Source organism: Calypte anna, chromosome 1 (genome assembly GCF_003957555.1).
Source record: "Calypte anna isolate BGI_N300 chromosome 1, bCalAnn1_v1.p, whole genome shotgun sequence".
NCBI lineage: Eukaryota > Metazoa > Chordata > Aves > Apodiformes > Trochilidae > Calypte > Calypte anna.
Window position 1 is genome coordinate 4,469,523 of NC_044244.1, and position 25,208 is coordinate 4,494,730.

At 39.7% G+C, this 25,208-nt stretch overlaps 1 protein-coding gene across 1 annotated transcript in view; it reads left to right on the forward strand.

Annotated features, from left to right (window-relative positions):
- TAF3 (TATA-box binding protein associated factor 3) overlaps positions 1 to 25,208 on the forward strand; it is a 121,641-nt gene that overhangs the window by 86,905 nt on the left and 9,528 nt on the right. Inside the window, exons 3-4 of the mRNA XM_008493046.2 lie at positions 5,777 to 7,599; positions 12,208 to 12,290. Coding sequence (XP_008491268.1) covers positions 5,777 to 7,599; positions 12,208 to 12,290 — 1,906 coding nt within the window. The remainder of the gene's footprint in view (positions 1 to 5,776; positions 7,600 to 12,207; positions 12,291 to 25,208) is intronic.

Sequence of the window (25,208 nt, forward strand, 5' to 3'; positions counted from 1 at the left end):
TGGTTTTGGAAGTCTGAAGGAAAATTCTGGTTGTTGGTGGGGTGTTTTTTTTTGGTTTGTTTTTTTTCACTGAAAAGTTTCATATGCTGTGGAATGATCATTTACTTTCTTGCATTGGAGAGGCTGAGCTGGCTTGTCTGTAAAACCTTCAGCATATACTTGGAAAGAAAGGTGGGTTGAAGATTTAAGTGCAGGCACTGCCACAGTATTTCCTGATTTTTCTTAAGAAAACTGATGCTTACAACTTCCATACTTAGCTGCTTGGTACCACGCAGTGCAATGGAGTCTGATATGTGTAAGAGGCCTGACATGAGCTGAAGTTTATGTGAAAGAACTGTATGGTCAACTGATAGATCTTTATTTGGCCGTTTTGCATTCTGTTAGAAAATAAAATGTTCAAATTCTGTTTAAAAAAGAGAAGGGTTATGGAAGAAATTTAATTGTTGAAAATAGGCATGTTGCATGGAAACATTTCATTAGGAATTATATCCTTAGTGGGTTTGCTCTGGTAGCTGACACTGTTTATCTGGCATGCTAAAGTTAGTATCACATACCAAATGCCAAAATCTTGCAATATTATAATAACAAGAGTTGGCTTCTACAGGAACCTATCAGAACTTTTTGTAATTAATACATTAGCCTTAGCACTTGAGGTAGGAAACTGCAGTTATTGAGATGCTCTGCTTCACTCAGCAAGTGATGTCCATCTTCAGGCCAGCATGTCTGACTCTGCTTCATCTGGTACCTAAAAAATGCTGGTTTATTCTTAGATTTCCAGGTTTTAGCCAGGTGGTTTTATCCTACCACCACCCTGTGACACAGGGAAGTATTAATCCAATTTCCAGAAGAGAGGCTGGAACTTCATTTTAATTAAATAGCAGCAAACAGTCTTTGGCAGGGTCAGGACCTGAGCAAAGATCTTGTATGTCCCAATCTGTGCCACATGCCTTAGGACATCATCTAGCTCTAAGTGCTTATGCTGCTATCACTGAAACTACCAAGTAAAAGGACTGGTAATGGCTAAGATGGTGATGATTTTAATTTTATCCAGTTTATTTAAAAGATATCTATATGTGTGTGCGTGATAGCTCTTTCTTGAAGAATGTCTGCACATAGGGGTGTTTCTCTTCAATCAGAAGAGTTTTGCATATATTTTTTTCTACCTTCACTTTCATCTGACCTGCTGAAAGAGCAGTGAGTGCAGCCTCCTCTCAGGATGCAGCTGGGAGAGCATGAGAGCATGGTATGGGTGATTGCACTTCTTTTTCTCCAATAAAGACAGAATTTCTGTTCCTTTGTACCCCTGTGTCAGTTTTAGGGACAAACTGTCCCCCCAGTCATTGTGAACGTGGAAGTTCATTACTGAAGTGTTGAGTATTGCTGTCCTGTAACCAACTTGTGGCCAAGAGGGTAAAGTCAATAAGCCTGCTGTGCTGCAGGAACATGCTGTACAAAGAAGGAAATTTTCTGCTTCTCTAGTGTTTTTTTCATCAAAAAGGCACAGAAGTTTTGATTTCTTGCCTGAACTACTCCGCTTAAGAAATTTTCCAGCATTTGAGGTGGTGACAGATCCCCACAGCTCGCATTTGGGTTTCTAATGCTTTCTGTCCAGAGATCCCGAGGAACTACATCTTTATCAAGTTCAGCTTTCACACCACCTCTGTGAGATGAAATTATCATCTCCTGTCAGATGGGAAAGACAACAGCACATAGTCTGAGATTGTGCTGCAGACCCATGTCAAGAGAGGAGTGTATTCCTTCTTCCCTTAACTTCAAAATTATCCTTCCATGAAAGCAAAGAGCTTGTCATTGCATAGACACAGGTGATGTTACACATCCCAATATTCTCCAGTAAGAAATGCTCTCATCACAAGCAGCTTTCTCAGAAGCAGCGTGCTCACAGCTGTCAGTGTGTTTTATGTGGACAAATTCACCTTCAGGACTGCAGTGGGATGGTTGAACTCATCCCTCCTGTAACCCGTGCACCATCTGAGAACCAGAGGCTCTGCACATGGGGCCAGCTGACGTAATAAAACAATTGCTCTGTATAGCTTTAGTAACGTGAGCATTAATATTGATTCAGCACTGACTTCTCTAACAACAATAAAAAAAAAAAAAGTAAAAAATGTATCTGTTATCTTGAGAAACCTCCCAAACAGCTCTAGTGTCCTTTCATTACAGGAGAGAGTTATTAGGGCAGATGGCCGAGGTGATATCCATTTGACCTATAGATGCTAACTCAAGAGTCAGATCATTAATAAGGTAGCCAGAGATAGGGAGAGATGGCAGTAAAGAGAGTTAAAAAGCAATCCTGTGCACAAAGGGCTGTGCATCAAGAAGTGCCAGGTAGTGAATGAGGTGGGCAAAGGTGAAAAAGTGGCTGCCTGGTTTTAAACACTCATCGCCACGTCAAGCAGATTACACTTAAAAGCTGATGTTTTCTCATATTTGGTTCCTGCTCCTCTGAGAATCCTTCTGGAGGACAATGAGCCTGTAGCTCTTGAACATAAGACAGAGATTTCACTTTCTCTTGTTAACCCCTCAAAAAAAAAAAAAAAAAAAAAAAAACAAAACCAAAAACTGCTTTATTGTTGTCTGTCACAGCCACAGCTGCGGTGGCTCAGGTTTGAAAGCTGCTGCCTGGCAGAAAACCAGTCCTTGCTGAGGATCAGACCATGGCCTTGTTCCAAGAGAAATTTGGGTTTCATTTGACCACGATAGGATTCCAGATTGTCATCTGAGCATGTCTGAAAAGTGGTGAATGTGTGTCAGTAGTTAAGTGCTCGTGAACTTCCTTAGTCCCTGGATTGTTCAGGACTGACCCAGGCAATTTTTTCCAGATGTTTTGGGGAATCCAAGTCTGTATAAAAGGGATGGTAATGCTTCTGCTTCCTTACTAAGTTGTCTTTGTGGCTTGCAGGAATGTGCATGAAAGCTGGAGCCAAGACACCCCAATTTCTAGTCTCACCTCTACAAACTGCACTTTAACCTTTTCTGCCCTTCCCTGGCATCTCCACACAAGATCACAGAAACTTTGTGGGCCTGGTGCAAACTTTACTTGGCCTTATTAAAAAAAATAAGCATTGCTCTTTTTTTGTTCTACAAAACTCCAGTCCCTGTTCTCTAAACCTCCCCTGAAATTGTTTTTTTGCCTTTGATCCAGCAGCTGCTGGTTTTCTGCAATCCTGAGTAGGTAAAACATGAGAAGCACCTTGGGATGAGAAGGAGTTACAAAAATATGAAATATTGCCTTGCACTTCCGTGAGAGATGGTGTAACAGAGTGGCAATTTAAGAAGTCTTTAGCAAATAAATATTCTGATTTTACTAGTAAATGGGATTTTTTTACTGTTTGTTGCAGTAGCTTCTCTTCTACTTTATTAACTCTTTTTATCCACACGTTTTTTATATTAAGATTGTTTATGTGGCTGTCTCTAAAGTCTGAGTGATCAAACCTTTTTTCTTTCCTAATGTCTGAATTTAGCTACAGTTTTCTAGCTGAGGCAGAAGACTTCTTTATGTATGGTGGTTGGTTTAAATTTTAATCACTTTTTAAATTTTGAACTGAAAAGAAAGTCTCAGTGTTTCTCAGAACTAGGCTGAATAGGGTTGAGAGGGAATTGCTCGGTAGCAACCAGTGCTGTATGACATCTGATGAATGCTAATTCTTCATCCCCAAAACAGTTTTGAGCAGATGATGGCAGCTGATTTCTGCAACAGCTTAAACAGAGATTGAAATTACTTCCATGATCTGGAGGCAGATTTTTTTCCCCTGTAGCAGGTGCAGGCTCGGTCCACAGCGATTTCTCAGTTATACTCTAACTTTGCAGTTAAAAAAAAATTAATGTCAGTGCCCAGCCAGGCAAAACCTAACTCCCTAACATTTCTGTTTTTCACGGAAGGCTAAGACTTTATCCTCAGGCAAAGCCTTCTCTCTGGGCTGGCTGCTGTAAATCCTCTGGGCCCTGGCAAAAGCCAGAGTTGCTAGCTCATTTTACTTAATTTGTGATGCTGGCAAGATTTGTGCTGCAGCCCAGGGCTCTTGACTCAACTCTCCTAAATCAGAGCATTGACACATTACAGTAGAGAAACACCAGCACAGAAAACCTGGAAATAAGTGCCTTGAAAAGAGAAAGATGCTGTCTTACAAAGCTTTAAATGGTTCTTGTGTAAGGTTATAAGTTTCTTGGTGTTCACTTTAAAACCACCTGCTCGTTAAGAAGTTGGGGTTTAGCCACTGTCAAAATAAATTGGTTTTATTACATATTTCATGCAAGAATCTTAGGGCACTCGATATCTTTCCACAGAAACCCTGCTAGACAAAATGTCATGCATTTTTGCAGGTGGGTAAACAGACATGGGGTAAAGTGAAGTGAGTTTGTCTACACAGGAATGTTAACTGGCATAGGTGTAATGATGTAATTACAGCAAATATAAATGTGTCAGGTTAACACCGGTGTGCTCCTTCTTATTCCAGACTAAGAATCCATTTTCCTGCTTGGATAATTCCATTTTGAAAGTGAGGAAGTGTATCCAAGTGGATAAAGTGCTTGGCTGTGGTTGGGGAGATGAGAGGTTCTCTGCTACTCAAACCTGCTGTGGGTTTTCTGGGAGATCTCAAGTGAATTTTCTCCTTTCTTTACACCATCGTGTCACACATATATGACTGAAGATGTTTCTATATGTAGGGGGAAAAAAGCAAGTGCTATTAAACAAAAAACAGAGTCATACATGTGATGTCCACACTGGCTTGAAGCAGTTGCTGCCTCTTGCCCACACTGTGTTTTAGGCTTTATTTCATTTTTAAAGTCTGTTTTTTTGGTCTTGTAGCCCAAATTCCCAGTTGCAACTGGAGCGTGTCAGGTGGATTCCTCTGGCAGCACATCTTTCATTTGGGTTCCACTGTAGCAGGAAGCCAGCAAACACACTCCAGGACTGTTCCATGATGGCAAGCAAAACAACAGTAAGGGGGGATGATGGAAAGATGCATTTTGAAGGTGTGTTCCTGTCCCAAACCAGCACACACCACTGGAATGTTCCCATATAATCATAATCCCCATGTGCAGCAACCTCTTGAGATGGTTTCAGAGACAGAACCTGCAGGTTGAATGGGTCTTAGTCCTCTGCTTTAACCTTCAGACTGTTCTGCTTCAGGGAAAACAAACCAAGTTTAGGAAGACCTTTCCTTACTAGTGAAACCACAGCCAAAATTGTGTGAGTATCATTTAAGTCCTGTGAAAATTGAGACATGCTTTGCAGTCCAGCAAGTTTAGCAAGACCTTTTCCTACTAGTGAAGCCACAGTCAAAATTGTGTGAATTAAGTCCTGTGAATATTATTTTGATACATACTTTGCAGTCCTTCTTGCCACAACAAAAATTGCTTCACCCTCTCTCCCTTTGTTTCAAATGAACGAAGCAGTTTGATGTTATTTTAATCCAAACAATGGCAGTAAGGAATAATCAGAATATTTTTAGGTGGAACTGATACTTTGAACCTGCTTCAGAAGATCTACCACCACTGGAGACCTCTGCTCTCATATCCTTTGCTCATGGGTTTGACATTACACTGAGATGGGGGCACCTGCCAGTTGTGATTGTGGTTGATGCAAGACAGAGGTGATGCTTAATGTTCCTTCCAAGTAATCCAGTGAGAAGCTGTTAGGTGGACAGTGGTGTGATCTCTTCTGGACTGAGGTGCATGTGAACATTTGCTCTGATGCTTGTTTGCACAGTTTTAAGTATCCTAATGATTTTTTTTAAATATTTTTTTGTTACAGAAGAGGAAGAGGAACAGGTGCCTACAGATGGAGGTACATCTGCAGAGGCCATGCAGGTGCCACTGGAAGAAGAGGGAGATATGGAAGAGGATGAGGCCATTAATGATGAGAACTACTTGAGCAAGAGGCCACTAGAAAGTCCTGAGGCTGAGGAATTTCTGCCTGTCAAACGGCCCAAACTATCTGTTTCCAAAGGGGACACCTTGGATGGAGCTTTGGAACCACGTGAACCTCTTAGCTCAATAAATACACAAAAAGTACCACCAATGCTTTCTCCAGTTCATGTTCAGGACAGTACAGACTTAGCCCCTCCTTCACCAGAACCACCCATGTTGGCTCCCATTGCAAAAACGCAAGCGCCAACCCCCAAAACTTTAGAGGCAAAACCATTTGTACCCAAAACAAAGTCCAAAACAAGTTCTCCAGGACAAAAGACAAAATCACCTAAAACTACGCCCTCACCAGTGGTAAGTGGCAGTCCCATACGTTCACCAAAAACTGGATCCAAAGAAAAAAAGTCACCGGGTCGCGCCAAGAGCCCAAAAAGTCCCAAAAGTCCCAAGGTTCCTGCTCATGTTCCCCAACCACCTGTTAAACCTGAAACACCTACAAGAACCCCTTTGGCTGCATTAAGTGACAAGATAGGAAAGGAAAACATTCAAGTAAAACAAGGACAGACACCACCTGAGCCTGCCACCAAGCCAAATATTGAAAACCAACCTAAAAAAGCACCAGTAATGGACAAGACCATCGATGATTCCATCAGTGCTGTGATCGCTCGTGCACGTGCGGAACGGGAACCCGATCCCTTTGAGTTTTCCTCTGGTTCTGAATCAGAAGGGGAAGTTTTTACCAGCCCTAAAAGACTTTCTGTTTCAGAGACTACAACTCCTAAACCTTCTGTTTCTGCCAATAATGCAAATAAGGCAGGAGCAACTCCAATACCTCCCTCAGGTGGGACTTCAAGTTCTGACATTTCATGGACAATGGATGACTCGATTGATGAGGTCATTCGAAAAGCAAACATGGGGACACCTTCTAATCCACCTACCAACTTCACTTATTTCTCTTCTCCATCTGCTTCACCACCAACTCCAGAACCTCTTCTCAAAGTCTATGAGGAGAAAACCAAGTTGACGTCATCAGTAGAAGTGAAAAAGAAATTGAAAAAGGAGCTGAAGACAAAAATGAAGAAGAAAGAAAAACAAAAGGAAAAAGATAAAGAGAAAAACAAGGAGAAAAATAAGGAGAAGGAAAAGAACAAGGATAAGGATAAAGATAAAGACAAGGAAGGAAGCAAGGAAGCAAAGTTTCAGTGGAAGGAATTACTCAAAGATGATGATCTTGATCCCTATAAATTCAAATTAAAGGAGTTTGAGGATGCTGACACAAAAGTAAAGTTGAAAGATGGCAATACCAAAAAAGAGAGAGAAAAACATAAAGATAAAAAGAAAGAGAAAGAGAAAGGCAAAAAAGACAAGGATAAGAAAGACAAAGAGAAACTTAAAGATAAGAGTAAGGAAGATAAGATAAAAGCTCCATCAGCACCTCTTGTGTTACCTCCCAAAGAAATGTCTTTGCCCTTGTTCAGCACACCAACTGCTGTGAGGCTTCCCAGCATGTTACCCTCCTTGTCCCCAATGCTTCCTGAAAAACTGTTTGAAGACAAAGAGAAGCCAAAAGAGAAGAAGAAAGACAAGAAAGAGAAGAAGAAAAAGAAAGAAAGGGAGAAAGACAAGGAAAAGGAAAAGAAAGAGAAGGAAAAGGAGAGGAAAGAAAGAGAAAAGAAAGAGAAAGAAAAAGAGAAACACAAACATGAAAAGGTAAGCTGTTCAGATGGGCTGAGTTCTCATAGTTGCTTGCAAAATGCACATGGATTCCTATGTTTGCTGCTGAGCCTTTTTTAGGAACTTTGAGGAGATGTGTGATTACAGGTTTGGTATTTTTTAAAAATAACAGCTCCAAGGAATACCCGCTCCACAAGAGTTTCAGGGATTGTCTTTCCTCTTTGGAAAACTAAACAATGGAAGTCAAGTTTTGTGAATTTTAAATGTAAGGTTGTCCTTGACTCGGTTTTCACTTTGAGAAAGCTCTGGCTCAACAGCAGCACAGACACCCACAGTGTCTGTAGTGTTGCAGTGCACAGTGATGTCCACAAGTAGGGCCACTTTATGCCTTACATAGAAATTTTCAATTCAGTTCCCAAAACTCCACTGGTCCAAAGTTTGCAGAAGCCTGCAAATTACCAGGTAGACAGAAATGAGGAGCAGAATGCCCTCAAACAAACAAGTTCACCAGTTGTATCAGGTGTTCAGAAGAGCTGCTAAATCCTCTCTTAGCAGGACCACCCACCTGTTCCTCCAGTTTGTTTGAAGTAAGAAATTTGTTTTCAAATTATGGTCTAAATGTTCAAATGTCACCTTTCATTTTGAGCCTTACACTTGAGAGGACAGAGCTGGTTTTCAAGTAGGTTAAGCTCCTTCCACTCCAGTAACGGTTACTGATTTACATCAGCCAAAGATAATTTCTTCTTACCAATATCACCTAATCTTGAGGATATATTTAATATTTTAGAAATGAAACCAGCATATTTGCATGTTATCAGATGTGAAATCCCATTAGAAATGGCTCCCCTAATTCACAGTTTGCTCTAAATTTTTGTCACTTCACCTTATAATACTCATTAAATTGTTAATATTGGGGAGGAAAAAAAAAAAAAAAAAGAAAGAAAAGAAAGAGATTGTCTTCATATGTGATAACCTTGGATACAGGATTTCCTAAATCTCTATTCCTTAGCATTAGGAAGCACTGTACACGTTCTGGTTTTACCAAGATGCTCTTTACATCCTGATTTGAGTATAATACTCAAAAAAAAAAAAGACTTGGGACATTCCTCACTTTTCCTCTTTGCTTCTACACTCTGTTGTGCTGCCTGCTGGGCTTGAAACAAACTGGTGATTTCAAAACTTGGCATATTTTTTAAGTTGACAAAAGGTTTTACCATGCAGAATCTGAGTGATCTGGAGAACCAACATTGGTCTGCTCTGGTGAGTCAGTGACTGACAGTGGTTGTTCAGTTGTCTGAGTTAATTTGATGTCCAGTTTTAGACTACAAGCAGCACTCTCATGGATTCCACATTTTGTCTCTGCCCCTCATGCCTGAGGTGTTTTGTCACTATTTGCATTGAGAATTTCTGCAGAGATTTTTTTAAAGTTAAAAATGGGTGTATATCAAATAGAGGCAAGTTGGTTTTTTTTTCATACATTCAGTTTTGCATTTCTTTTTCAAATCTCTAGGTTGCTTTAGAGCAATATAACAGAAACACAAATACAAACTGACCAAGTTTCAGTAGAGACTGAACATATATATGTTAGAAAAAGGAGTGCAACAGTAATAAAAACTTGAACAAATTAAATTGACAAAGCTGCCCATTACCTCGGCAAAAAGTCCCTGTCAAAAGATAAACTTGAAAGCTAGAATGCATGAAAGAGTCCCCAGATAGAATTAAAATTTAAACTGATTCTTGATAGATAAGCTTTTTTTAAATCCACCTCTTTGCTGCAAGTCAGGATTTTAAAAATAAATTTCCCCTTTAAATCTCCTGAGCGATTTTCATTTTTTGCAAGGCCGCACTGCTGGTGTCCTGGAAAGATGGAGAGTTAGAGCTTTATCAGTTGGTGCCCTGAGGTATGTGGCAAAGAAGCTAAATCCTTGAAGATTAGCAAAAAAAATGCAGCACATGGCAATAAGGGGCTTATATGACTACTAGTATTAGTTCAGGTGAAAGAAGTATTGCTTATACATAAAACTGGACAAATCCACTGACAATGTATTTTTAGTTAGCTACAAAGGAGTCTTATATTGCTGGACTTTACCTCTTTGGTGATTTGGGAAGCTTAGTAATCCACTGTAAATGCTCTTCTGCTGGCCTCAATTCCCAGTATTACTCCAGAATGCTGCTCTTTTCGTTTTAACCCCTAAAAGTACATGTTTCCTTAATTTAGCTTTAAGATCACACAATGACTTATTTAGCCAGCAGTTGGGCTGTAAGAGCAAATGATCTCAAGTTACTGCTGCGATGCTCAACCTTCCACTTCAGAGGCATCAGCACAACCTGAAAGATGAGTTCATGGGCTACCTGCAGCTTCAGACAGGAGAAAACATCAGATTTCTGTTTCTCATAGTGCTGGACTTAAGCAAAAGAGTGACTCAGTGGTCGTGTTTTCATGGTCAGGATTGTTCCAGGTATTATTGGTGGGTTTGGGTAGTGGTGGGTTAATGGTTGGACTTGATGGTCTTAAAGGTTTTATTCCAACTATTCCATGGTTACCTAAGAGTTCATCTCATCTTGCTGGGGAATTGAAGCTTTTGATGAAATTTTTCCTGTGATTTTGCCCACCAAGCAGCAACCATTGCTCTGCCTAGATGTCAAAAAGCAGAAGCTGAAGGCTGCATGCTGGAAGCATTCAGTGATGGCACCAAGGAAGAGAAGCTCTTGTGTATGGCTTGCCTGCAGCTCTCTGCTCCTCAGTAGGTGTTGGGGAGGTGCCCTTAGATCCAGAAAAGGAGGCAGGAGCTGAGGCACCAAATGAAACCCAGAGAGCTGGGACAGTAGCACCCCACCTCTAGGATGGAGATTACTGGGTGTGCTGTGGGAGTGACTGAGCAGCCCACAAGGCAGCTGCTGACCCAGTTTCAGATACTACTCTGAGCTGTCAACTGAAGTAGTTGAGGAACTGCTTGATAAGAAATGGAGCCATCCCTGCCAGAGATGGCCCAAAGTAAGCTGCCCTTCCTTATGTATCTAAATCCTATCACTGATGTAGAAGAAAACCAGGATACTGTGTTTTATGTGCTTTTCTTCTGCCACATGAGCCCGTGCCACCATTGTTTAGAACATCTTGGTGGTCCACAAATAATAATACAAAACACCTTAACACAAAGGATGGATGAGTATCTTTCTGTGCTGTGTGCTGGAAGCTAAGTAGCAGTGCTTTTCCTAGGATGTTTTGTATTTGAAATAGGCATTACAAAAGAAGGAAAAACCTTCAGGGAAAGAGAAAGATAACATCAGGTGTGTGCCCAAGCCTTCTGTACTCTCAGTTCAGTTCCATGTTGCTGTCCAGTGGAAGATGCTACAGGTTAAGGTGCTGGGAAAGCAGTTAAAACACTTCCCTATGGAAAGTGGCAGTGAAATGGTTTCAGGCATTAGGAGCTCCAGAGGAAAAAACCTCTTGCAACACTCCAGGGCAATAACATAACAAAAAAATTGTGCTCTATAAACAGAAGAGTAGAGGGAGACCTGTGAAGTTGGCTAATACATATCCATGGAGAGCTTTACTGAAAAGCATGGTTAACTGTGTCAAAACAGAAATACTACTCAGACTGCAGCCCTTCTCTCTGGAGTAGACATCTCCCAGTGAGCAGCTCCCATTCTTTGGGCAAGATGTGTGGCATGGGATTTTGTCATTCCCATTCCTCAATGTGAGTCCTAATTGAGTCCTCCCACTCTGGCCTGCTGTCTTCTGCATTGCTTTTTGTGCTTTGAATTAATTGTTTGCTCTCATTTTCTTTATGAAAGCTTTTAAAAAAACAGATTTCTCCCACTGAGACTTGCTTGGGTTTCCATTTAGTGTATGCATAGTGGTTTTGTCTTTTTAAGTTCCTAGAGTAGATTCAGCTAAATGGTTATTTTATTAAATATGATGACACATGCTCAAAATTTTGGCAGATACTGGTTGAAAGAGTTTAAGGATATAATTATATATCTAAGGATAATTAAGGATATATTTAAGGATATATTTAAGTTGTGTAAACTCCACCAGATACTGAGATTGGAGCCCAGGCCATTTGAAAAATAGCCATTAGAAGCCTCAGGCTAATTGAATTTAAAAAGCAGTGTTTCTTTTATACCTATATGGATAAGCACTTTCATAAAGTATTCATTGTTGATACGTGGGGTTTATTTGCTTATTCTGTGTCTAATTTCTACTCAGGAGTGTTACAGTACATTTATGTGATGAACCTGGGAAATAATTGAATTTAAATCTCAGAAAAAAGTACAAATACCCACGGGCACCTATCAAGTTTGAGTACAAAGGTCAAAGCATTTTATGTTAGTGTTCACATACATACTGCAGGTTTTCTTGTCTCTACAAAAGTACTAAACTAGGAAGACTTGTCAACAAAGTGTATGAATGTAGCAAAATTTCAAGTTTTAGTGTAGAATTTGTATTTGTGATTTGCTGAGAGCTCCCATGAGACTCTGTCTGTCCATGCCATAGCACAAAGCATTGATCAGTCTGTCATAGTCTGTCTCATTAAGCTGATAAACTCTTATTTGGTTAACTCTATCAGTGCTTTCATGTGATTAATATATTTTGGGAGTCTGCTTACAGTCTTTGATTGATGATTGTGTTCCCTTGTACAGATAAAGGTGGAACCAGTTGTTCCGGCTCCATCACCGGTTATTCCTCGGCTGACATTAAGAGTGGGTGCAGGCCAAGACAAGATGTGAGTACAAATAAATCCATCTGCAAGGTGTATGCTCACCACACTTCATCCTTCATCACTTGGAGTAGCTCTTATTTTTTGTGTAAACACTTAAAAATTAGTGGCAATTGATACTCAGATGCTGGGAAACTTTTAGGATGTTCTAATGGAAAATGGAGCAGAACACCCACCAATAAAAAAAGTTTTGGACACTCTGCCCTTTTTCTTCTACTTTTCAAGGGGCATCCATAATCTCCCATCCATCCTGCTGTGTTTCCCACTTCTTGTCTTTCTAGGGCATGGATTACAGGGCTCCATCTGGACTTGTTTGATGCCTCCAGTGACATTTAGTGAGGTTACCATAATGGATGGTTATCCCTAGTGTAACCTACAGCTAAGTTTCATAACACTCTTCAGCTAACAGTTGTTTTATGCTTTAAAACATAACAGTGTAAATCCCTTTATATGCATCTGTTTTATTATAACTGTTGATGATTATTCATGAGTGTACCTAACGCATTTCAAGTGTTGGTTCATTAGCTCCCTAATTATTGGGTGCTGTTGTACAAATAATAGTTACTTTGTACTCAGTGAGTGTAAATAGGATGATCCCTACCCTCAGATCATTCAGTATGAACAGGTGGCTGGAGAAGCTGGGGAAACTATGCGTCACTGGGCTTTTTAGACTGGTCTGTGTTGTATGTGAAAGGTTTCTTTTAATCAGGTTTTTCATGTTTTTAATGGCACAGAGCACACTTTCATGTCTGATTATAAACATGAGCACCAAACAGATATTTTCTTTCCATTCATCACCTTAACTATCACTAAGGTAGCTGTTTCTCTTTTGTAGCCATTAAATCTCCTTATTGCTGATTTTTCTGCTGTATAAGTTAAATGGCATCTTTGCTGATTATTCTGATTTTCTGTGCTGTCTTATTCCACCTCAGAAGGTAACTCTTGAGTTTTACTAGTTTGAAATTGCTGTGGTGCTTCAGTCATTTATTAACTTCTATTGGACACCCCCACCACAAATATCAGGGCTTTTTTTTCTGCTCTCAGCCATTTCTGCTTTCTTCCTTTCACAATATTTGAGAGTGATCTAAATTTTCTGTGTCTCAAATTGCTGTACAAAAACTTCAGCTTTCTAGAACTGTTGTCTGTACTGCAGTGCATAATTTAAAAGGGCACAGCTGAAGAGATTGTTCCTTGAAAGTTCACAAATCCATTTTCCTCCTTGAGGAGCTATGGATACTTCTAAATTCTTCCTTTTCAAGGGCTGTACAAGTGTTTACTTGGGGAAAATTAAGTCATATTTTCAAGGCAAAACTTCTTAATTAAAATTTCAGAATCCAAAGGGCTGACTTTGCTTCCCATCTTATCTCATCCCAATCATTCTCATACACTCATTTTGAGCAGGACTTCAGACTCCATCTTCTTGCTGCACATCATCTGGGTACATTATTGTTAGCTCTGCCAGCCTCGTGGGTCAGAGATACTGGTGTCTTGGTTTGTGGCCTTTTGGGAAACTTGCTTCCATTCCAGTTTCCTTTGTGCATCATTAGTGGCACCCTCACCACCATCTGAGGAACTCAGGTGTTGTGATCCTTAGCACAGCAGTACCTAGAATTAAAACCCTGACTCCAGGATGGGAGATGCACAAAGCTGCCTTAGTTTCTAGGCAAATTGGGGCAGAATGAAATATCAAGGCTGTCATCTTCCAGAGCAGAGGAGTCCTGGAAGCAGCTGTAAGCAAATGCTGAAAAGTGGATGTGCTCTCTGCAGCATCCTGGGCCTGGGAGGAGAACCTCATCTTCTCCAAGTGACACTCAAGTGCTTGAGAGTGCTTTGGGCTACATAACCAGACAAGGTCTGAGTCATTATTTGCTTACTAGTTTCCCTTTTCTACCTGTAGGATCTCCTAACTGCCCCCCCATACTGGCATCCTCGAGTTGTCCCAGTGTAATGGCTCTATCACCCAGCTACCCTTTCTTACTGATGGAAAAACAAGAACTTTTGGAGTGTTGTAATAGCTTTTAGGTGTTGTCATAGTTTTCCAAGGCAAAATCAAGGAAGAAGTTTACTATTGCACAAGTACATACAGTTTGCACCACATGGCTCTGAGAGCTGTTTGGTGTCTGATGCACTGGGGTTTGCTGTGGAGCTGTCTTGTTCTAAATAATACTTCTGTTTTCATCCTCAGCAGTTAATATTCAGCCTGAACTCAGAGCACACTTTAGTTTTAATGTGTTGGTATCATTATGAAAAGGACTGGTGTGGCTCTGAGGCAAAGCAATACATTGCTCTGTGTGTGGCTGGAAATCTGAATACTGGAAGTCTCTGTGATCTTTATTAGCTGGGAACACCATAGAAGGATCATCAACTTTATAAGCAGTTAATAACAGGCAATAAAGTTTTTGTGATGTGTTATGGTGAGGAAAAATTAGCTTTCGCTTTGTCTGTGTTGGTAATGATGTTCTAAGTATCTGATAATAACCATGCAGAAATGTTTCAGGTAGCATGTGTGTGGGATTGGTTAAGAATAACATGGATTGCCATGGAAAGGTATGAGAAAGGTTTTGAGGGATCCATAAAACAAGATGAGAAAAAAACCTAGATGGGCTAATGAATTATCTCAGTTTTTTCTGTTAAGAGTGAAGAGCTGTTCAGAGGCTTTTGGAGGTACTTAAGTTCCTTTTCAACTGGAGGTTAATATATTTTGGGGTAATTTCACATAGAACATTGTCTTTAATGGAAGCACTTACAGATCTTGGTGAGGCCACAAAGTCTTTCAGGTGCCTGAAGAAAAAGTGTCATATCAGTGGTGCTTGAAACAGAGATTCACATCACACCATAAACACAGCACATGACAGTGATGCAAGTGTAATAATGCAGCAGTGGTAAGGAAAATGCCTTTGCAGTGTAGCAAACAGTCTATTATTTTGTTTCTTGACTCCTCTGCTTGAACCAACATACAAAGCAGTGATGGCAGTGGTAGAGAAGTCTCAATTTCTTTTTTATGAATACGAGTACACTTTGCTCTTAAATTCACAGTGATCTCTGAGCTTGTCTGCTCTGCAAACTTTCTTACAACACACATCAGTTCAAAAGAGGTGGCAATTAATAACATTAGGCTAATAGACATGCAAATGCACCATGGCTGAAGGATGGAGAAACTAATATTGGAAAAACTGATCTACTTTAGATTTTTTTGCAAGTGTTCTTCCTGCATAGCAAAGCAAGAAGAAAGTAGATTATAATCAAAGCTTTTCCATCTTAGTTGTAAACAATTACAGCAATGCTTGCATGGATGCCACATTAGAAGAAATTTACTGGATTCCATTCTAATGCAATTAGAGCTAATTTTGTTCTTTAAATGAATAAAAGGTTAGCTAGTAAATCTAGTTTATCTCAAGTCCAGGCTTCAATAAATTGTTTTATTTAATTTGTTGTAAAAGATCTTATCCTTAATGGGCCTACCTCTTATTGGTTTGCTTAGGTTCTAAAATATTTATGACCACCTTTTTAGATATGATTTGAATGATGTGTTGGAAGAGTTTTTCACTGTTTTGTTTTGTTCTGTTTTGATTTTGTTGGTTTTTTTTTTATTATTTCCACTGCAGTGTTATCAAGGTAGATTGCTAACTGAGTTAGTATAGGAAGGAACCAGAGGTGCTATCTTTTTAAAAAATAAAAAAAACCAGAAACAAAACAAACAGCTACAGCTAGTGTAGACTTCTAAATTTTAAATCAACTGCAAATGATGAGCAGAATTTAATACTTTTATTTGATTATATCACAGTTTCTTTTTGTCAGTTTTCCCTAAGCACAATTGTTTTTCATACACGTAAGTTTTTTACAGGCATATCTGTTGATCAGGTGTTGGCATTGCATCTACTACCACAGTTGACATACACTTCAGCAAAAGTATGTGCTGTTATTTTTGATACTTCAGATAAATTTATTCGACATTTAAATACAGTTTTTAGGAAAAAACACCTGGCTACTGACACTAATGCAAGACCACAAAGCAGACACTACTCACTGGTTCCTGTTTCAGTGTTCCTGTGACTTGGATATGTATGTTTTGTGAGATCAGGTCTCCAAATTTACCTTAAAATGTCAGATTTTTGCTCCAGACTCTGAGTGTATTGTATCATAGCTCTGCAATCAGCAGGGAACCCAGACAGGAGCCATGAGAAGGGGAATGACAGGTATTTTAACAGTGTTTAACTTAAAAACGTGACCTGCCACTCTAATGAGGTTGCCCCTTGTCTTACCTCTTTTCAAAGTGGGTAGATATGTGACTTTCTCCCCAAAAGTCTAATGCATGGTCAAATATGTATGGGTCTATAAAAATGTATATTAAATAACCTGTGGATCGTAAAATATAATCCCCAAAGGATTAAGGGATAGAAGAAGTTTTGTTATCCAGATTTTTAATTGACTCCACTAAAGCTTTTTACTGCTTGGTAGGATATTATCAGTCCAAAGCCTAACTTGTGTTCATTTGATGGCTTGCTTGACTGCATGATATCCCCATGACATAAGCCACCAGCACAGCTGACATCCTTTGTAAGGGATATCAAAGCCAAGTGACATACATGTAGACCAAATTATTTTGTCAGCAGTAGTTGTGACCTCAGAAGCATACATCTGGGACTAAGAGGACAGGGAGCTTGTCCCATGCTTTCTGTTTTATTCACCAAGGTTCTGTGATCATCCATGTAAGAACTTCTACACAATAAGGTGTTCATAGCATGTATTTTTGTAAGGTGGCAAAACAGAACATGTCTGAAAAAATTGGAAGCCTGAAAGGAAATGCATCAGGAGAAAATCTACTCATTGAAGATATCCCCCTACCAAAAAACACAGGTGAACTGTTGAAGGAGGGGTTTTTTTCATAAATTTACATGGTTTGGATCATCATTGCTCAAGAATTCTTTATTCTAAGTGCAGCCACAGCTGGGCAACAGAATTGCAGTAAAGCAGTTCTTCAGTCAGACTTTTTGGAACTCTATAAAACTTATTATCCAACCTCTCAGTCTACAGAATACCACCAAGTTAGGCAATGCTCTCCAGAAACAGATATGATGGAACTTCTACGTGCAACAAGCTTAATTTAAGTAAGGGTTGATCTGCAGACTCTCTAGAGATTGACTTTTCTTTGAAAAGAGGAACATAGTAGCAAATCACAAAAATGTCATGGTGGGAAAGACCTCAAAGTTCATCGTGTCCAACTGTCAGATTCAAACCACATCAAATCCATCAATATGCTTTTTATTGATTTGGTTGAGGACATGAAATCAGGCAAGGACCATGTTGGTGTTGCCCTGAGCACACAGGATCTGTAATTGCTGCTGTAACATGAATATGTATTATTTGAAAGCTGCTCAGACTCCCTTGGAGTTGTGAAAAAAAGAAAAAAAAAAAGCAGCTCAATATCTAAGACAAGCCTTTGCTATTAATCTATAATTCTGCCCTATGTAGTTTCCAAGAATGCATCTTATTTTTAGAGTATCATCTTTGGTGGACATTCAAGGAGCTTTAATTTTTAATAGTGTTGTTCTTACATGGATAAATCAGACCGTGTGAAGAAACTTGTGAGTGTTGGGTGCTGTTTAGTGGGGAGCTACTCAGCCTTCGATAATTTAGATCCCTGTCTTCACAGTGTTTGCCCACAACAGCTGAATAATGGGGTTCATTAACCTCCCTGTGTAGGCAGATCCAAATTGTTTGCCTCTAGCCTTGGCTCCCTATGTGTGGCTGGGGAGGAAAGGTTTGGCTGTTTTTTGATTCATCAAACCATAGGTTTGGATGACCAGCCAAGTAGCTCGTGACCCATTCCATTTTTCACTGTTTTGTGGTGGGGAAACAGGTAAAGGAATCCTGCTGGAAGCCCCTCCTTCTGCACCTTTCTCTGAATAAGAGCAGTGTTTGGAGCACTGTGACCAAATCCTCCAAAAGACATAATGCAAGCAATATGGGGGTAATGTGGGACACAGCTGTGGGTGGTGTTGGGTACCCTGCAAGATGTTGCTTATTCAACAGAAAGCTCTGGAGGAGAACTTATTGTGGAATGGAATAGGGAAAGGAAAAAAAAAAAAAGGTGATATTTCAGGGATAAAAATGTAGAAGGGTAAACTACTATTTGGGTAAGTGAAACAATAAAGTCCAGGCAGAGAAAGTCTGTGTTTATTGCAGGATTAATGGGCATCCCAATTAGTTTTCAGTGTAGCACATAGTAGAGAAAGACCATGCTAAGCATCCATTAACAGAATGAATGCTCTGGGTGTCAATCCAGCTTTAAATGGAAGACAACTAAAAATGGTGAAATAATTTGTTATATGATCAATAGACCACCTAAGTGAAGAGCCAAAGTAATGAACAATTATCTTGCTCCTCTGCAAGGCTGCAGAGGTGTGCTTAAGGAATTCCAGTGATCTTTACAGCTTTCATAGATTTTTCTGCAACACACACCTGCATTTTTCTGTTCCATAGTCTTTTAACTTGTAAGACCTGATGGACTTATTTTCAGTGCCTTTTAAACGTTGAGTCTGGGGTATGATTCATATCCCTTTCCCAACTGTTCTTGTTGAGTGTAACACATTGGCCCTAATCCTGCAGTAAAATCCCCACGTACAATGTTGTAGCCATCCAGAGGTCTCATTCACTTTGGTGGAGATTCCCCAGCCTCTCCCTTAATGCAGGATTGGAAAAAAAAAATAAAAAAAAAAAGCAAAAGCAACCCACCAAACCCCAGAGAATACCTTTTACCTAAAGCAAGTAAATTATCATCTTTATTTATATTTCTAAAGGTGAGTTAGATGAGGTTTTTTTCTTTATTGAGCTAGAGTTATTTCCAACTTCAGGTGTAGTCCTTAGACTTTTTTTTTTTTTTTTTAATTACTGAAGCCACCCCAACTAATTATTCATCCTGTTTATGGTAGGTGGTAGGCTGTGGCAAATTACTTTCATTTCGCTGCTGGCCACAGTGGGTGATGACTCCAAAAGTTAATCCATAAAAAGGGCTTGAGTCATTAGAAAACAAAACAACTTGCTGTGAGATTCTTTGATTTTGCTGCTTATTGCTCAAGAGTAAAAAACCTGTATAATGTATACCACAGTTAAAAAAACAAAGCAAAACAAAAAGAAAAATACTTCAGGCAGGTTTAGACACATAAGCAAATTGCTTGTGTAAATGGGCATGAGCAGCTGCCCTTATAAAGCACCACAGAAACCAATCAAATACGTGTGAAAGATAAGAAAAGCAGATGAGTATTTGTTCAAAAAATAGACTTTATGTTCATAGAAGATGACTGCAAGAGAAAGGTACTGATTTATTTCTGTCTTTGACAGAGGTGCTTCTTTTTTATTCACTCTTTTATTGAAGTTTTTGGACAAAAGTGAGTAAACTACATAGACCTAAGGATTCACAGTATGCATCCTGGGAGCTGGATGTGGACAGCAGGGTCATGGAGGTCCATAGACACAAAGCAAAAATATCCCTGAATTTAGTAAAGCTGTCCTGTGAGCAATGGATCTGTAGCTATGCAGATCCTCCAAGTTCAGAATTGGCCAGTTTGCTTTATTCTTGCTAAAACATCTCTCAGTAACAAGCTGGAAGTTACAGTTTTAGAAGTTTCTAAACCCATGCTGGCATAATTTTCTGGTGATCACTAAAATTTGTGTTCTATTTTAGAGAGTAGATGTAGGACTGCAAGCTTTGATCACACATCCCATAACATTCCCCAAAACAAAAGATAATGAAGGACACTTGGCAAGGAACTCATAAGAGAAAGTTTGCAAAGAGCTTCTTGGCATAAACATGTATTACCAGCTTCTGGTTGAGAGCTCAGCAGAAGGGGATAATGCCAGATGGTTTTCCCAGGCAGCTTCTTATTGATGATAAGAGAGAAAAGAAGATGAAAGATACCAAGATGCCACGCTACCAGCTCAGTTTTGTTTTGTCAGACTGGTGATGAACCATCCAGAGATCTAAGTCAGAATGGTGAGAATGAAAGGGAGGGAGTTTGTGGAATCATCAGCAAAAAGGTGTTTGTGGTTGTTGGGAGAAATACCCTGGTGTAACAGATACAGAGGGCAGGGGCCAAGGGCAGAACTCTTGTTTCACTTAAAGCTGTGGAAAAATAAACAGTTGGAAACTTGTAGTTCAATTTCAAGACTGCAAATGTCCATAAACCGAAGTAGTTACCTAAAAAATGTCAGCTGGCCTGAAAACCTAATGGATTCAAATGTGGTGTTTTCTGCCTGTGAGAGGGAAGCACTTGTAGCAAAATGACTACAGAATGAATTGAATTTATAACTTCTTCCAAAAGTTGGGAATAAGCAACTTACCTCTAGGAAAAGGAACGTTAGCAAAGAAGTTATGTCTTCAAGGCAAAAGACACTTGAAGTGAAGTCAGGCTTGGCAGAAGTCAAGCTGAAATAGATGTTGTGAAGGATATTGAGGAAATAAAGGAAGGGAAGAAGGAGAACCATGGAAATGCAGACTGGAGAAGGTAAAGGATAGTGTAGGTATGAGCTGAGAACAGAAAGAATACTTTCTTTCTATGTTCATTGTCTCTTTGACTGACCAGTAGGACAAGCTGGATAACAGCAGTAGGTTGACACTGGTGCAAATTACTATAATGAGATGGGAAGCAAAATATAGGGATCTCTACAGACTGAAGTCATGGAATGGGACAATGTTTCTCCCAGATTCTAGAAGAATTGGGTCATGAATTTGCAGGCTCAGTGACAAGTCATTTTTAATAACTTTTTTATTATTATTTTAAAATGCAATGTCTGTTATATTGGTTTTTTAATAAATAATAAACTAAATAGAAGTGCTGAAGAAGGGAAGAAATGGAAAGCAATTTAAACACCCGGTAACAACAGTTTACAGCTGTAAAGCAGATTTTGGAGGAAGAGATGATTAAAGGCTTGGAAGTAATGGAATAAATCACAAAACAGAAGTAAACCATACCAGCAGGCTTGATACCCATCTTTGATAAAGCAACTGGTTCTTCTCTAGGTAAGCCTAGACCTGTTGGCAAGAGATGCAGCTGGTAAGGGCTGATTTTTTGCACTGCATCTCAGGTATGTGTTTCCAGCCCACCTCCCACTGCAGAGTGATTTCTTCTGTACTGGGGAAGCAGTTGCTGAGTACAGGACCAAACGTCTTCCCCACCAAGGAAAGGTCTCAGCTGCCATGGAGAAGAGATGGGACACTCACATATGGGTAGCTGGAATGAAGTTGACATCTGTCCTACCACATGGAGAAGGGATGCTCTCTGTTGGATGAATAAAAGATGGCAAATTTGAGATGGATTTCAAGAAATCATGTAGTATTGTCACACAGGACATTCATAGTGAAACTGGCAAAAACAGGATTAGAAGAGGAACTCCTCAGCAATAAGGAGCTACCTCAAAGGAAGATGGCAACTGAGAGATGTAGGAGACCTTATCTAATCAGAGAGGAGACTGCTAGGGAATATGCTCAAGGCTGTATTCCAGGACTGGCTTGATTTAATAATTTCATTTAAAACTTTGTTCCAGGAGGTAGAACACTGATGCCTTTTGTTTGCAGTAAGGTTGAAGAACTATGCCAGTACAAACGAGGATTTGATGATTGTTTGGGAAGAACTGGATCCCCTTGTATAGAAAGGAAAATCAGCATTTAATTCAGTGACTGAAAAAATGGTGTGAGGGCTTTGCATTTGAAGTGTACCCATAGAAACTTGGGGAGCTGGTGAGTAGATGTATCACTCAGGTAGGTGCATTAAGGAGGTGAGGGATCAGGAGTTGATTGCAGAGTGACAAGGTACAAGTGACCATATAGGATGTGTTGGGAGGACACATAGGATGGGAGGTGATTTTAGCAGAGATAGTGGAAGAGTCTGGTCTGTCCTATGAGAAGCTGTTGATACTTCATCTAAAATGTTGTGTTCGATTCTTGAAGGCTTGTGTTCAGGAGGAATGAATTGCAAAGAGCTGGTAAAGAGGAGGGTTTGGAGCACTGGTAGGGGGATCATAGGGGAGTCTGTGTTATGATAGGAGAGGAGAGCAACTTTTGTGTGTTTAGTCTAGCATGTGAAGAGAGGATATGATTGCTGGCTACAAATACCTCAGGCAAGTAAACATTTTGGAGGGAGAAAGCAATTTAAGCTAAGGAACAATGTTGGCACAGAAACAAATGGGCTCTAATTGGCTATGAATGTAGGCTGGAAATTAGAAGAAGTTGCTGTGCCACCAGAGCAGTGAGATCCTGGAACAGGGTAGTGATGGGAAGAAAAAGATTAACCAGTTTTTAGATGAAGCTCAATGAACTTGTCAATAGGATAAGGTGAAATGACTCTTTTGCCCAGGAAGGGATGTTGGTGGGGTTTTGCCATAGTGATAAAATGGAGAATTGGGTTCCATGGGACCACTGAAGGTCAGCACCCTTACATGGAATCTGTACCATTTGTTTGAGACCAGGTGGCATCCACCGAAATGGATAATATATTAAAATACATTTTTAAAGCTAATCTTGTTGGATAGAGAATTGCTTCACATTACAGACAATTTATCACATGAAAATGTTTATATTTTTTTAATTTCAATTTTAAGAATTGAAGTCTTTACTTGCAAATTTGCTAGGGGAGGTTTGATATATTTTGGGATTCTGCAAATACCCAAGTTGATCATAGTTGTGGGGCTCTTATTTGCCAACAGGGCTTGTTTGCACAGAATAAAATATTCAGCAGGGCGTAAGATAAAAACTACATTATCCTTTTCTATAAGGAATATGGGCATTAGCTTACATTACAGATCTTAAATTATTCTGCTTCTCCTCCAGAGCTGGAGTCAAATTTTCAAAATCACCTCTAATCTGAATAATCTAAACCATATGGAAATCTTCCTAATGCCCCTTGGTGTTTTTGACACTCTACCCCATAGGTCTTTTGTTGTATTTTGTTGGTTTTCTGGTGCAGTGATCTCAGTTCCAGGTGTGAGATTTTTCAGTAATAAAGTAGTTATGCCATTTAATTTTCTAGCGTTGAGAAATTTATATCAGTAATAGATAATAACATCACTCATAATAATCCATGTGAGTTGTACCAGTTTTAATTATGTTGGTGCAGTTGGTGTCATTTTCCTGTGTACAAAGACCCCTTTAGCTCCTGCTCCTTGCTTAAAAATGGACCGTGGACTCACAAAAGAATTAGGACTTATTTTGCCTTTGGGTAGAGAAACAGCTTCTTTGGAGCTCTTCTCTCTGAGAAACAGAGATTGCTGTGATTTTGTTACCAGACCTTCCAAAGCATTATTACAGCATTTTTTTAGAGTTCATCCCCCATCACAGTCATTTGGCCCTGTGGTGCATATCCTATTTCTGAAAAACCATTTCCTTTTGGTGCATGTCTTCTCCCTGTGTTTATGTGAAGCAGTCGATGGGGCTTTCAGCAGCAAGGATCAGAATGAAATCAAATAAATTATTTCCAAAGATAGGAAACCATTTCACACCTTGGAGCCTCATTTTGCTCCAGATGTGGCACATTACAGCTCATGTCACTTAGTGCCCAATTATAAAGCAAATGACCTGTCGTGACACTTAAAATCTCAGTAGAATTTACACTTTGCCTGCAAGCCAACAATTCCTTTTCATCCTATTTAGGCTTGGATCTGTAGCTGTGAATGGGGAGATTGCCCCAGTGTGGTAATTAAAATGCATTTATATTTGCTCTACCATTATGCAGAGGTCTGTCAATACATATATTCCATTATAAATACTCTGAGGTTCTGTAAGAAATACAGTTCCTGCTAGCATTTAAAAAGAAATCCAAAGTGAATTTAGGTTGAACACAACCAGCTATACAGTGTTTATATCAATTCAAGGGTTTTCTTAAGGGAGTGGTAGCCTTTAGTTATGATTTATGAAGATTCTTATTACCACATCTATTCCAAGGGTTTTCTCACACCCCTTCGTTCTGGAGAAACTATTTTGATTCAAAAACAACTTTTAATTGATTTTTTATCTTTCAGTGTAGAACATGTTTGTGATACATTGTCAGGCAAGCAGCCTGTGGAGAAGTGTGATTGATGGTGATTGATCTTCTTTTTGGTTTGATTACCTCAAAAATACTAATCCAGCCTCAGTTTTTGGATTGGGGTGGGGAAGGAGGTGAAATTTTGACATATTTAGTATTGTGCTTGCAGACTTTTAATACACAAGTGCTGGTAGTGGAGCTGTATGGAAAACACATTTGGGAAAGAAGGTGTCTGAGGAGGTCTGGTGATGTCCAAACGTAGAGTTTCAATCCTAGCAAGGACCTGAGAACCTGGAGGATCAAAGCTCTGCTATAGTGAGTCCCACCTACTTGCAGTGTGCTTTGGGCCTCATTTTTCCTGTCTACAAAACAGGGCTCATCAATCTTACCATCATTTACATAATGTTTTGATATCAGGTTTCTCTCCAAGTCTGAAGAAACATTAATTATTAGTCGTGGGACTGCTGTTTTCCTTTTGATTTCTTCCCACCTCCATGTTGCCATGTATGCAGCCCCTTCTTCAGGAAGGAGGACAGGCTAAACCACCCTCACTGAGATTACTCCATCACCTCTGATGCTGTAGCACATTCATTTCTCCACTCTGGAGCCTGAAGTCTCTGAACTTTGTTAGCCCAAGGGAGTGGTAGGGCCAAGCGTGCTCCGAAATTCCGATCTCCTGTTTTGATAACTGAGCTCTAAAATCAAGATAAACAAGCTGCCCTATATACTGAACATGTCCTAATTGCACACTTCAAGCAAAGCAGCCAATCAATGAGTGTGTGTTGCCCTCTAATGAGTATTTGTAGTTTTGGAAGATTTCATATGTGATATTCCTTGTAGCTTATGCAGTTATTAGCTTCGAAGACCCTGTTCAGGAGGAGAAGCTGGCTTTATCTAGACCAAGAAA